Source organism: Ascaphus truei, chromosome 10, assembly GCF_040206685.1.
Source record: "Ascaphus truei isolate aAscTru1 chromosome 10, aAscTru1.hap1, whole genome shotgun sequence".
Classification (NCBI taxonomy): domain Eukaryota; kingdom Metazoa; phylum Chordata; class Amphibia; order Anura; family Ascaphidae; genus Ascaphus; species Ascaphus truei.
Genome location: NC_134492.1, coordinates 13,086,373 through 13,098,646, shown reverse-complemented (window position 1 = coordinate 13,098,646; position 12,274 = coordinate 13,086,373). Strand labels below are relative to the sequence as shown.

The 12,274-nt window shown below is 64.7% G+C and overlaps 1 protein-coding gene across 3 annotated transcripts in view; it reads left to right on the top strand.

The window, feature by feature from the left end:
- The first annotated feature begins 677 nt into the window (after positions 1-677).
- MIER1 (MIER1 transcriptional regulator) overlaps positions 678-12,274 on the top strand; it is a 45,405-nt gene continuing 33,808 nt past the window's right edge. For 2 of the 3 annotated variants that reach the window (XM_075615877.1, XM_075615876.1), the window contains exon 1: positions 703-804. In XM_075615877.1, coding sequence (XP_075471992.1) covers positions 796-804 — 9 coding nt within the window. In that variant the 5' untranslated portion in view covers positions 703-795. Of the gene's footprint in view, positions 805-12,274 lie in introns of all 3 variants that reach the window. The other variant, XM_075615879.1, reaches the window with a different exon arrangement.

Genomic DNA, 12,274 nt, shown 5'->3' with positions numbered 1-12,274 from the left:
CATAGGGATGTATATCTCCTGTAATAGTCACATAGGGATGTATATCTCCTGTAATAGTCACATAGGGATGTATATCTCCTGTAATAGTCACATAGGGATGTATGTCTCCTGTAATAGTCACATAGGGATGTATATCTCCTGTAATATAATAGTCACATAGGGATGTATATCTCCTGTAATAGTCACATAGGGATGTATATCTCCTGTAATAGTCACATAGGGATGTATGTCTCCTGTAATAGTCACATAGGGATGTATGTCTCCTGTAATAGTCACATAGGGATGTATATCTCCTGTAATAGTCACATAGGGATGTATATCTCCTGTAATAGTCACATAGGGATGTATATCTCCTGTAATAGTCACATAGGGATGTATGTCTCCTGTAATAGTCACATAGGGATGTATGTCTCCTGTAATAGTCACATAGGGATGTATGTCTCCTGTAATAGTCACATAGGGATGTATATCTCCTGTAATAGTCACATAGGGATGTATATCTCCTGTAATAGTCACATAGGGATGTATGTCTCCTGTAATAGTCACATAGGGATGTATATCTCCTGTAATAGTCACATAGGGATGTATGTCTCCTGTAATACAATAGTCCCAGGGCTGCTATGAGGAAGACCCCGCCCCCTCCTAGGGGAAGCATCACCAGCTATGACATGGGGGCGGGGCATCCACCGAAGAGGAGCGGGCGCTCCTCCCACATGACGTCATTTGGTACCCTTGCGTGCGTATGTACGTACGTGCGCGCGCTCCCGTGCGGCGCTGGGGAACACTGCTAATAACATGGCGGAGGTAAGGAGGAAACTGATATAAACATTCCCGCCGCGCCGGTGCTCCATCTTTCCCTTACACTCTCAGCCTCCGCCATCCTCCTGTCCCGGGGACACGACGCCGGAGTGACCCCCCCCTTTCCCAATCACTCCCCCTTTCCCAATCACCCCCCCTTTCCCATCACTCCCTTCCCCATCACTCCCCCCCTTCCCGCGCCACATAAACTTGTTGCTTCCTTCTCCCGCTCATTTCCGCGCGGGAACCTCTCCGGTGTGTGAGGGATGGGGGGGAGAGGGGCCGGGGTGTGAGGGATGGGGGGGAGAGGGGCCGGGGTGTGAGGGATGGGGGGGGGGAGAGGGGCCGGGGTGTGAGGGATGGGGGGGGGGGGAGAGGGGCCGGGGTGTGAGGGATGGGGGGGGGGGGAGAGGGGCCGGGGTGTGAGGGATGGGGGGGGGGGGAGAGGGGCCGGGGTGTGAGGGATGGGGGGGGGGAGAGGGGCCGGTGTGTGAGGGATGGGGGGGGGGAGAGGGGCCGGTGTGTGAGGGATGGGGGGGGGGAGAGGGGCCGGTGTGTGAGGGATGGGGGGGGGAGAGGGGCCGGTGTGTGAGGGATGGGGGGGGGGAGAGGGGCCGGTGTGTGAGGGATGGGGGGGGGGAGAGGGGCCGGTGTGTGAGGGATGGCGGGTGGAAAGGGGCCGGTGTGTGAGGGATGGAGAGGGGCCGATGTGTGAGGGATGGGGGCGGGGGAGAGGGGCCGATGTGTGAGGGATGGGGGGGAATGGGGCCGATGTGGGGGGGGGATGGGGCCGATGTGGGGGGAAATGGGGCCGATGCTGGGGGGAAAAGGGGCCGGTTTGTGAGGGATGGGGGCGGGGGAGAGAGGGGCCGGTGTGTGTGAGGGATGGGGGGGAAATGGGGCCGATGTGTGAGGGATGGGGGGGGGAAAGGGGCCTGTTTGTGAGGGATGGGGGCGGGGGAGAGAGGGGCCGGTGTGTGAGGGATGGGGGCGGGGGAGAGGGGCCGGTGTGTGAGGGATGATGGGGGCGGGGGAGAGAGGGGCCGGTGTGTGAGGGATGATGGGGGCGGGGGAGAGAGGGGCCGGTGTGTGAGGGATGATGGTGGGGGGGGGGGGAAGAGGGGCCGGTGTGTGAGGGATGGGGGGGCGGGGGAGGGGCCGGTTTGTGAGGGATGGGGGGGGCGGGGGAGGGGCCGGTGTGTGAGGGATGAGGGGGAGGGGGGCCGATGTGTGAGGGATGGGGGGGAGGGGGGCCGATGTATGTGGGATGGGGGCGGGGGAGAGGGGCCGGTGTGTGAGGGATGGGGGGGAGGTGGGGAGAGGGGCCGGTGTGTGAGGGATGGGGGGGGAGGGGCCGGTGTGTGAGGGATGGGGGCGGGGGAGAGAGGGATGGGGGGGGGGGGAAGAGGGGCCGGTGTGAGGGATGGGGGGGGGGAGAGGGGCCGGTGAGCAAGGGATGGGGGGGGAGAGGGGCCGGTGTGTGAGGGATGGGGTTGGGGAGAGAGGAGTCGGTGTGCGAGGGCTGGGGGGGGGGGGAGAGAGGAACCGGTGTGTGAGGGCTGGGGGGGGGAGGAGCCAGTATGCGAGGGCTGGGGGGGGAGGAGCCAGTATGCGAGGGCTGCGGGGGGGAAGAGAGGAGCCGGTGTGGGAGGGGGGGGGGAGACAGGAGCCGGTGTGGGAGGGGGGGAGAGGGGAGCCGGTGTGGGAGGGGGAAGGGGGAAAGAGAGAGGAGCCGGTGTGGGAGGGGGGGGAGAGAGGAGCCGGTGTGCGAGGGCTGGGGGGGGGGAAGAGAGGAGCCGATGTGGGAGGGGGGAGGAGAGAGGAGCCGGTGTGTGAGGGCTGGGGGGGGGAAGAGAGGAGCCGGTGTGGGAGGGGGGGGGTGGGGAGAGAGGAGCCGGTGTGGGAGGGGGGGGGTGGGGAGAGAGGAGCCGGTGTGGGAGGGGGGGGTGGGGAGAGAGGAGCCGGTGTGGGAGGGGGGGGGGGAGAGAGGAGCCGGTGTGGGAGGGGGGGGGGTGGGGAGAGGAGCCGGTGTGGGAGGGGGGGGGGGTGGGGAGAGAGGAGCCGGTGTGGGAGGGGGGGGGAGAGAGGAGCCGGTGTGGGAGGGGGGGGGGGTGGGGAGAGAGGAGCCGGTGTGGGAGGGGGGGGGGTGGGGAGAGAGGAGCCGGTGTGGGAGGGGGGGGGAGAGGAGCCGGTGTGGGAGGGGGGGGAGAGAGGAGCCGGTGTGGGAGGGGGGGGGTGGGGAGAGAGGAGCCGGTGTGGGAGGGGGGGGGAGAGGAGACGGTGTGGGAGGGGGGGGAGAGAGGAGCCGGTGTGGGAGGGGGGGGAGAGGGGAGCCGGTGTGGGAGGGGGGGAGCGGGGAGCCGGTGTGGGAGGGGGGGGTGGGGAGAGAGGACCGGTGTGGGGGGGGGGGGTGGGGAGAGAGGAGCCGGTGTGGGAGGGGGGGGTGGGGAGAGAGGAGCCGGTGTTGGGGAGAGTGGAGCCGGTGTTGAGAGAGGAGCCGGTGTGGGAGGGGGGGGGAGAGAGGAGCCGGTGTGGGAGGGGGGGTGGGGAGAGAGGAGCCGGTGGGAGGGGGGGGGGGGGGTGGGGAGAGAGGAGCCGGTGTTTGGGGAGAGAGGAGCCGGTGTTTGGGGAGAGAGGAGCCGGTGTGGGAGGGGGGGGAGAGAGGAGCCGGTGTGCGAGGGCTGGGGGGGGGAAGAGAGGAGCCGATGTGGGAGGGGGGAGGAGAGAGGAGCCGGTGTGGGAGGGGGGGGGGTGGGGAGAGAGGAGCCGGTGTGGGAGGGGGGGTGGGGAGAGAGGAGCTGGTGTGGGAGGGGGGGTGGGGAGAGAGGAGCCGGTGTGGGAGGGGGGGTGGGGAGAGAGGAGCCGGTGTGGGAGGGGGGGGGAGAGAGGAGCCGGTGTGGGAGGGGGGGTGGGGAGAGAGGAGCCGGTGTGGGGGGGGGGGGGGGGGAGAGAGGAGCCGGTGTGGGGGGGGGGGGGTGGGGAAAGAGGAGCCAGTGTGGGAGGGGGGGGGGTGGGGAGAGAGGAGCCGGTGTGGGAGGGGGGGGTGGGGAGAGAGGAGCCGGTGTGGGAGGGGGGGGGGTGGGGAGAGAGGAGCCGGTGTGGGAGGGGGGGGGTGGGGAGAGAGGAGCCGATGTGGGAGGGGGGGGGTGGGGAGAGAGGAGCCGGTGTGGGAGGGGGGGGGGGTGGGGAGAGAGGAGCCGGTGTGGGAGGGGGGGTGGGGAGAGAGGAGCCGGTGTGGGAGGAGGGGGTGGGGAGAGAGGAGCCGCTGTGGGAGGAGGGGGTGGTGAGAGAGGAGCCGCTGTGGGAGGAGGGGGGGGGAGAGAGGAGCCGCTGTGGGAGGAGGGGGTGGGGAGAGAGGAGGGGGTGGGGAGAGAGGAGCCGGTGTGGGAGGGGGGGGGGAGAGAGGAGCCGGTGTGGGAGGGGGGGGGGAGAGAGGAGCCGGTGTGGGAGGGGGGGGGGGGGAGAGAGGAGCCGGTGTGGGAGAGGGGGGGGGGGGAGAGAGGAACTGGTGTTGGAGGGGGAGGGGAGCTGGTGTGGGAGGTGGGGGGAGAGGAGCCGGTGTGGGAGGGAGGGGGGGGGGGAGAGGAGCCGGTGTGGGAGGGGGGGTTGGGAAAGCGGAGCCGCTGTTGGAGGGGGGGTGGGGAGAGAGGAGCCGCTGTGGGAGGGGGGGGTGGGGAGAGAGGAGCCGCTGTGGGAGGGGGGAGAGAGAGGAGCCGGGTGTGGGATGGGGGGGGGAGAGAGAGGAGCCAGTGTGGGATGGGGGGGAGTGAGAGGAGCCGGTGTGGGAGGGGGGGGGGAGAGAGGAGCCGGTGTGGGAGGGGGGGGGGAGAGAGAGGTGTGGGAGGGGGGGAGAGAGAGGAGCCAGTGTGGGGGGTGGGGGGAGAGAGGAGCCGGTGTGGGAGGGGGGGAGAGAGGAGCCGGTGTGGGAGGGGGGGGGAGAGAGGAGCCGGTGTGGGAGGGGGGGAGAGAGGAGCCGGTGTGGGAGGGGGGGGAGAGAGAGGAGCGGTGTGGGAGGGGGGGGAGAGAGAGGAGCCGGTGTGGGAGGGGGGGGAGAGAGAGGAGCCGGTGTGGGAGGGGGGGGGGGAAGAGAGGAGCCGGTGTGGGAGGGGGGGGGAGAGAGGAGCCAGTGTGGGAGGGGGGGAGAGAGAGGAGCCGGTGTGGGAGGGGGGGGGGGTAGAGGAGCCGGTGTGGGAGGGGGGGGGTGTGTAGAGGGGCCGGTGTGTGAGGGCTGGGGGGAGAACACTCTATCCCCCTCCCCGGGGGGGAGAGGGGGGGGGGGTTAGTGGCCTAGCTCGGTGAACCTCCCGGTCCTCTCCTCACCGGGATGCCGTGCTCTTTCCCCTCCATCACCAGCCGTCATCTTGGTCCTTCAATATCCCTGACCTATGCATAATAATATAGGGGGCAGCTCTCGGTGTATAATAATAATAATATGGCTTTATTATTTTTCTTCCCCCTGCATTAAACTCTCCCCCATCCCATGGCAATAGAAATCTCCCTCCTCTTCCCAGAGCCACCAACAGAAATCATGGGACCCAGGACAAATGAAAGGAGCAGCTCACCCCCCCTCCCCCCCCCCCCCCCAACGCATGGAGCACCTACCACTAAAAAAAGTTTTCTTGTTATTTTTAATACGGAAGAGGGTGCCTACCTGGGTGGGTGACTGACTGCCTGCCTGAGTGACTGACTGCCTGTCTGGGTGACTGACTGCCTGCCGGGGTGACTGACTGCCTGCCGGGGTGACTGACTGCCTGCCGGGGAGACTGACTGCCTGCCGGGGTGACTGACTGCCTGCCGGGGTGACTGACTGCCTGCCGGGGTGACTGACTGCCTGCCGGGGTGACTGACTGCCTGCCGGGGTGACTGACTGCCTGCCGGGGTGACTGACTGCCTGCCGGGGTGACTGACTGCCTGCCGGGGTGACTGACTGCCTGCCTGGGTGACTGACTGCCTGCCGGGGTGACTGACTGCCTGCCGGGGTGACTGACTGCCTGCTGGGGTGACTGACTGCCTGCCGGGGTGACTGACTGACTGCCTGCCTGGGTGACTGACTGACTGCCTGGGTGACTGACTGCCTGCCTGCCTGGGTGACTGACTGCCTGCCTGGGTGACTGACTGACCTCCTGTCTGGGTGACTGACTGCCTGTATGGGTGACTGACTGACTGCCTGTCTGGGTGACTGACTGAATGCCTGTCTGGGTGACTGACTGACTGCCTGTCTGGGTGACTGCCTGTCTGGGTGACTGCCTGTCTGGGTGACTGCCTGTCTGGGTGACTGGGTGACTGACTGCCTGCCTGGGTGGGTGACTGACTGCCTGCCTGGGTGGGTGACTGATTGACTGCTTGCCTGGGTGACTAACTTCCTGCCTGCCTGGGTGACTAACTTCCTGCCTGCCGGGGTGACTGACTGCCTGCCTGCCGGGGTGACTGACTGCCTGCCGGGGTGACTGACTGCCTGCCTGCCTGGGTGGGTGACTGACTGCCTGCCTGGGTGGGTGACTGACTGCCTGCCTGGGTGGGTGACTGACTGCCTGCCTGGGTGGGTGACTGACTGCCTGCCTGGGTGGGTGACTGACTGCCTGCCTGGGTGGGTGACTGACTGCCTGTCTGGGTGACTGACTGACTGCCTGTCTGGGTGACTAACTTCCTGCCTGCCTGGGTGACTAACTTCCTGCCTGCCTGGGTGACTGACTGAGTGCCTAGGTGACTGACTGCCTGCCTGCCTGGTTGACTGACTGCCTGCCTGGGTGACTGACTGCCTGCCTGGGTGACTGACTGACCTCCTGTCTGGGTGACTGACTGACCTCCTGTCTGGGTGACTGACTGACTGCCTGTATGGGTGACTGACTGACTGCCTGTCTGGGTGACTGACTGACTGCCTGTCTGGGTGACTGACTGCCTGCCTGGGTGGGTGACTGACTGCCTGTCTGGGTGACTGACTGACTGCCTGTCTGGGTGACTAACTTCCTGCCTGCCTGGGTGACTGACTGCCTGGGTGACTGCCTGCCTGCCTGCCTGGTTGACTGACTGCCTGCCTGGTTGACTGACTGCCTGCCTGGTTGACTGACTGCCTGCCTGGTTGACTGACTGACCTCCTGTCTGGGTGACTGACTGACCTCCTGTCTGGGTGACTGACTGACCTCCTGTCTGGGTGACTGACTGACCTCCTGTCTGGGTGACTGACTGACCTCCTGTCTGGGTGACTGACTGACCTCCTGTCTGGGTGACTGACTGACTGCCTGTCTGGGTGACTGACTGACTGCCTGTCTGGGTGACTGACTGACTGCCTGTCTGGGTGACTGACTGACTGCCTGTCTGGGTGACTGACTGACTGCCTGTCTGGGTGACTGACTGACTGCCTGTCTGGGTGACTGACTGACTGCCTGTCTGGGTGACTGACTGACTGCCTGTCTGGGTGACTGACTGACTGCCTGTCTGGGTGACTGACTGACTGCCTGTCTGGGTGACTGACTGACTGCCTGTCTGGGTGACTGACTGACTGCCTGTCTGGGTGACTGACTGACTGCCTGTCTGGGTGACTGACTGACTGCCTGTCTGGGTGACTGACTGCCTGTCTGGGTGACTGACTGACTGCCTGTCTGGGTGACTGACTGCCTGTCTGGGTGACTGACTGCCTGTCTGGGTGACTGACTGCCTGTCTGGGTGACTGACTGCCTGTCTGGGTGACTGACTGCCTGTCTGGGTGACTGACTGACTGCCTGTCTGGGTGACTGACTGACTGCCTGTCTGGGTGACTGACTGACTGCCTGTCTGGGTGACTGACTGACTGCCTGTCTGGGTGACTGACTGACTGCCTGTCTGGGTGACTGACTGACTGCCTGTCTGGGTGACTGACTGACTGCCTGTCTGGGTGACTGACTGACTGCCTGTCTGGGTGACTGACTGACTGCCTGTCTGGGTGACTGACTGACTGCCTGTCTGGGTGACTGACTGACTGCCTGTCTGGGTGACTGCCTGTCTGGGTGACTGCCTGACTGCCTGTCTGGGTGACTGGGTGACTGCCTGTCTGGGTGACTGCCTGTCTGGGTGACTGCCTGTCTGGGTGACTGCCTGTCTGGGTGACTGCCTGTCTGGGTGACTGCCTGTCTGGGTGACTGACTGCCTGGGTGGGTGACTGCCTGCCTGTCTGGGTGGGTGACTGACTGACTGCCTGCCTGCCTGGGTGGGTGACTGACTGACTGCCTGCCTGGGTGGGTGACTGACTGACTGCCTGCCTGGGTGGGTGACTGACTGACTGCCTGCCTGGGTGGGTGACTGACTGACTGCCTGCCTGGGTGGGTGACTGACTGACTGCCTGCCTGGGTGGGTGACTGACTGCCTGCGTGGGTGACTGACTGCCTGCCTGGGTGGGTGACTGACTGCCTGTCTGGGTGACTAACTTCCTGACTGCCTGGGTGACTGACTGCCTGGGTGACTGCCTGTCTGGGTGACTAACTTCCTGCCTGCCTGGGTGACTGATTGCCTTGGTGACTGACTGCCTGCCTGCCGGGGGGTGAGTGACTGCCTGCCTGCCTGGGTGACTGACTGCCTGCCTGGGTGAGTGACTGACTGCCTGCCTGGGTGAGTGACTGACTGCCTGTCTGGGTGACTGCCTGCCTGTGAGACTGACTGACTGACTGCCTGGGTGACTGACTGCCTGGGTGGGTGACTGCCTACCTGTCTGGGTGGGTGGGTGACTGCCTGTCTGGGTGACTGCCTGTCTGGGTGACTGCCTGTCTGGGTGACTGACTGACTGCCTGTCTGGGTGACTGACTGCCTGGGTGACTGACTGCCTGCCTGCCTGGGTGACTGACTTACTGCCTGTCTGGGTGACTGACGGCCTGTCTGGGTGACTGACGGCCTGTCTGGGTGACTGACGGCCTGTCTGGGTGACTGACTGCCTGTCTGGGTGACTGACTGCCTGTCTGGGTGACTGACTGACTGCCTGTCTGGGTGACTGACTGACTGCCTGTCTGGGTGACTGACTGACTGCCTGTCTGGGTGACTGACTGACTGCCTGTCTGGGTGACTGACTGACTGCCTGTCTGGGTGACTGACTGACTGCCTGTCTGGGTGACTGACTGACTGCCTGTCTGGGTGACTGACTGACTGCCTGTCTGGGTGACTGACTGACTGCCTGTCTGGGTGACTGACTGCCTGTCTGGGTGACTGCCTGTCTGGGTGACTGCCTGACTGCCTGTCTGGGTGACTGGGTGACTGCCTGTCTGGGTGACTGCCTGTCTGGGTGACTGCCTGTCTGGGTGACTGCCTGTCTGGGTGACTGCCTGTCTGGGTGACTGCCTGTCTGGGTGACTGACTGTCTGGGTGACTGACTGCCTGGGTGGGTGACTGCCTGCCTGTCTGGGTGGGTGACTGACTGACTGCCTGCCTGCCTGGGTGGGTGACTGACTGACTGCCTGCCTGGGTGGGTGACTGACTGCCTGCCTGCCTGGGTGGGTGACTGACTGCCTGCCTGGGTGGGTGACTGACTGACTGCCTGCCTGGGTGGGTGACTGACTGCCTGCGTGGGTGACTGACTGCCTGCCTGGGTGGGTGACTGACTGCCTGTCTGGGTGACTAACTTCCTGACTGCCTGGGTGACTGACTGCCTGGGTGACTGCCTGTCTGGGTGACTAACTTCCTGCCTGCCTGGGTGACTGATTGCCTGGGTGACTGACTGCCTGCCTGCCGGGGGGTGAGTGACTGACTGCCTGCCTGGGTGACTGACTGCCTGCCTGGGTGAGTGACTGACTGCCTGCCTGGGTGAGTGACTGACTGCCTGTCTGGGTGACTGCCTGCCTGTGAGACTGACTGACTGACTGCCTGGGTGACTGACTGCCTGGGTGGGTGACTGCCTACCTGTCTGGGTGGGTGGGTGACTGCCTGTCTGGGTGACTGCCTGTCTGGGTGACTGACTGACTGCCTGTCTGGGTGACTGACTGCCTGGGTGACTGACTGCCTGCCTGCCTGGGTGACTGACTTACTGCCTGTCTGGGTGACTGACTGACGGCCTGTCTGGGTGACTGACGGCCTGTCTGGGTGACTGACGGCCTGTCTGGGTGACTGACTGCCTGTCTGGGTGACTGACTGACTGCCTGTCTGGGTGACTGACTGACTGCCTGTCTGGGTGACTGACTGACTGCCTGTCTGGGTGACTGACTGACTGCCTGTCTGGGTGACTGACTGACTGCCTGTCTGGGTGACTGACTGACTGCCTGTCTGGGTGACTGACTGACTGCCTGTCTGGGTGACTGACTGACTGCCTGTCTGGGTGACTGACTGACTGCCTGTCTGGGTGACTGACTGACTGCCTGTCTGGGTGACTGACTGACTGCCTGTCTGGGTGACTGACTGACTGCCTGTCTGGGTGACTGAATGCCTGGGTGGGTGACTGCCTGCCTGTCTGGGTGGGTGACTGCCTGCCTGTCTGGGTGGGTGACTGCCTGCCTGGGTGACTGACTGCCTGCCTGGGTGACTGACTGCCTGCGTGGGTGACTGACTGCCTGCCTGGGTGACTGACTGCCTGCCTGGGTGACTGACTGCCTGCCTGCGTGAGTGACTGACTGCCTGCCTGGGTGGGTGACTGACTGCCTGCCTGGGTGACTGACTGCCTGCCTGGGTGACTGACTGCCTGCCTGGGTGACTGACTGCCTGCCTGGGTGACTGACTGCCTGCCTGGGTGACTGACTGCCTGCCTGGGTGACTGACTGCCTGCCTGGGTGACTGACTGCCTGCCTGGGTGACTGACTGCCTGCCTGGGTGACTGACTGCCTGCCTGGGTGACTGACTGCCTGCCTGGGTGACTGACTGCCTGCCTGGGTGACTGACTGCCTGCCTGGGTGACTGACTGCCTGCCTGGGTGACTGACTGACTGCCTGCCGGGGTGACTGACTGACTGCCTGCCGGGGTGACTGACTGACTGCCTGCCTGGGTGACTGACTGACTGCCTGGGTGACTGACTGACTGCCTGGGTGACTGACTGACTGCCTGTCTGGGTGACTGACTGACTGCCTGTCTGGGTGACTGAATGCCTGGGTGGGTGACTGCCTGCCTGTCTGGGTGGGTGACTGCCTGCCTGGGTGACTGACTGCCTGCCTGGGTGACTGACTGCCTGCGTGGGTGACTGACAGCCTGCGTGGGTGACTGACTGCCTGCCTGGGTGACTGACTGCCTGCCTGGGTGGGTGACTGACTGCCTGCGTGAGTGACTGACTGCCTGCCTGGGTGGGTGACTGACTGCCTGCCTGGGTGACTGACTGCCTGCCTGGGTGACTGACTGCCTGCCTGGGTGACTGACTGCCTGCCTGGGTGACTGACTGCCTGCCTGGGTGACTGACTGCCTGCCTGGGTGACTGACTGCCTGCCTGCCGGGGTGACTGACTGACTGCCTGCCGGGGTGACTGACTGCCTGCCTGGGTGACTGACTGACTGCCTGCCTGGGTGACTGACTGACTGCCTGCCTGGGTGACTGACTGACTGCCTGCCTGGGTGACTGACTGACTGCCTGCCTGGGTGACTGACTGACTGCCTGCCTGGGTGACTGACTGACTGCCTGTCTGGGTGACTGACTGACTGCCTGTCTGGGTGACTGACTGACTGCCTGTCTGGGTGACTGAATGCCTGGGTGGGTGACTGACTGCCTGTCTGGGTGGGTGACTGACTGACTGCCTGCCTGGGTGACTGACTGACTGCCTGCCTGGGTGGGTGACTGACTGCCTGCGTGGGTGACTGACTGCCTGCGTGGGTGACTGACTGCCTGCGTGGGTGACTGACTGCCTGCGTGGGTGACTGACTGCCTGCGTGGGTGACTGACTGCCTGCGTGGGTGACTGACTGCCTGCGTGGGTGACTGACTGCCTGGGTGGGTGACTGACTGCCTGCCTGGGTGGGTGACTGACTGCCTGCCTGGGTGGGTGACTGACTGCCTGCCTGGGTGACTGCCTGCCTGGGTGACTGCCTGCCTGCCTGGGTGACTGCCTGCCTGCCTGGGTGACTGACTGACTGCCTGGGTGACTGACTGACTGCCTGTCTGGGTGACTGACTGACTGCCTGTCTGGGTGACTGAATGCCTGGGTGGGTGACTGCCTGCCTGTCTGGGTGGGTGACTGCCTGCCTGGGTGACTGACTGCCTGCCTGGGTGACTGACTGCCTGCGTGGGTGACTGACAGCCTGCGTGGGTGACTGACTGCCTGCCTGGGTGACTGACTGCCTGCCTGGGTGGGTGACTGACTGCCTGCGTGAGTGACTGACTGCCTGCCTGGGTGGGTGACTGACTGCCTGCCTGGGTGACTGACTGCCTGCCTGGGTGACTGACTGCCTGCCTGGGTGACTGACTGCCTGCCTGGGTGACTGACTGCCTGCCTGGGTGACTGACTGCCTGCCTGGGTGACTGCCTGCCTGCCTGGGTGACTGACTTCCTGGGTGACTGACTGCCTGGGTGACTGACTGCCTGCCTGTCTGGGTGACTGACTGCCTGCC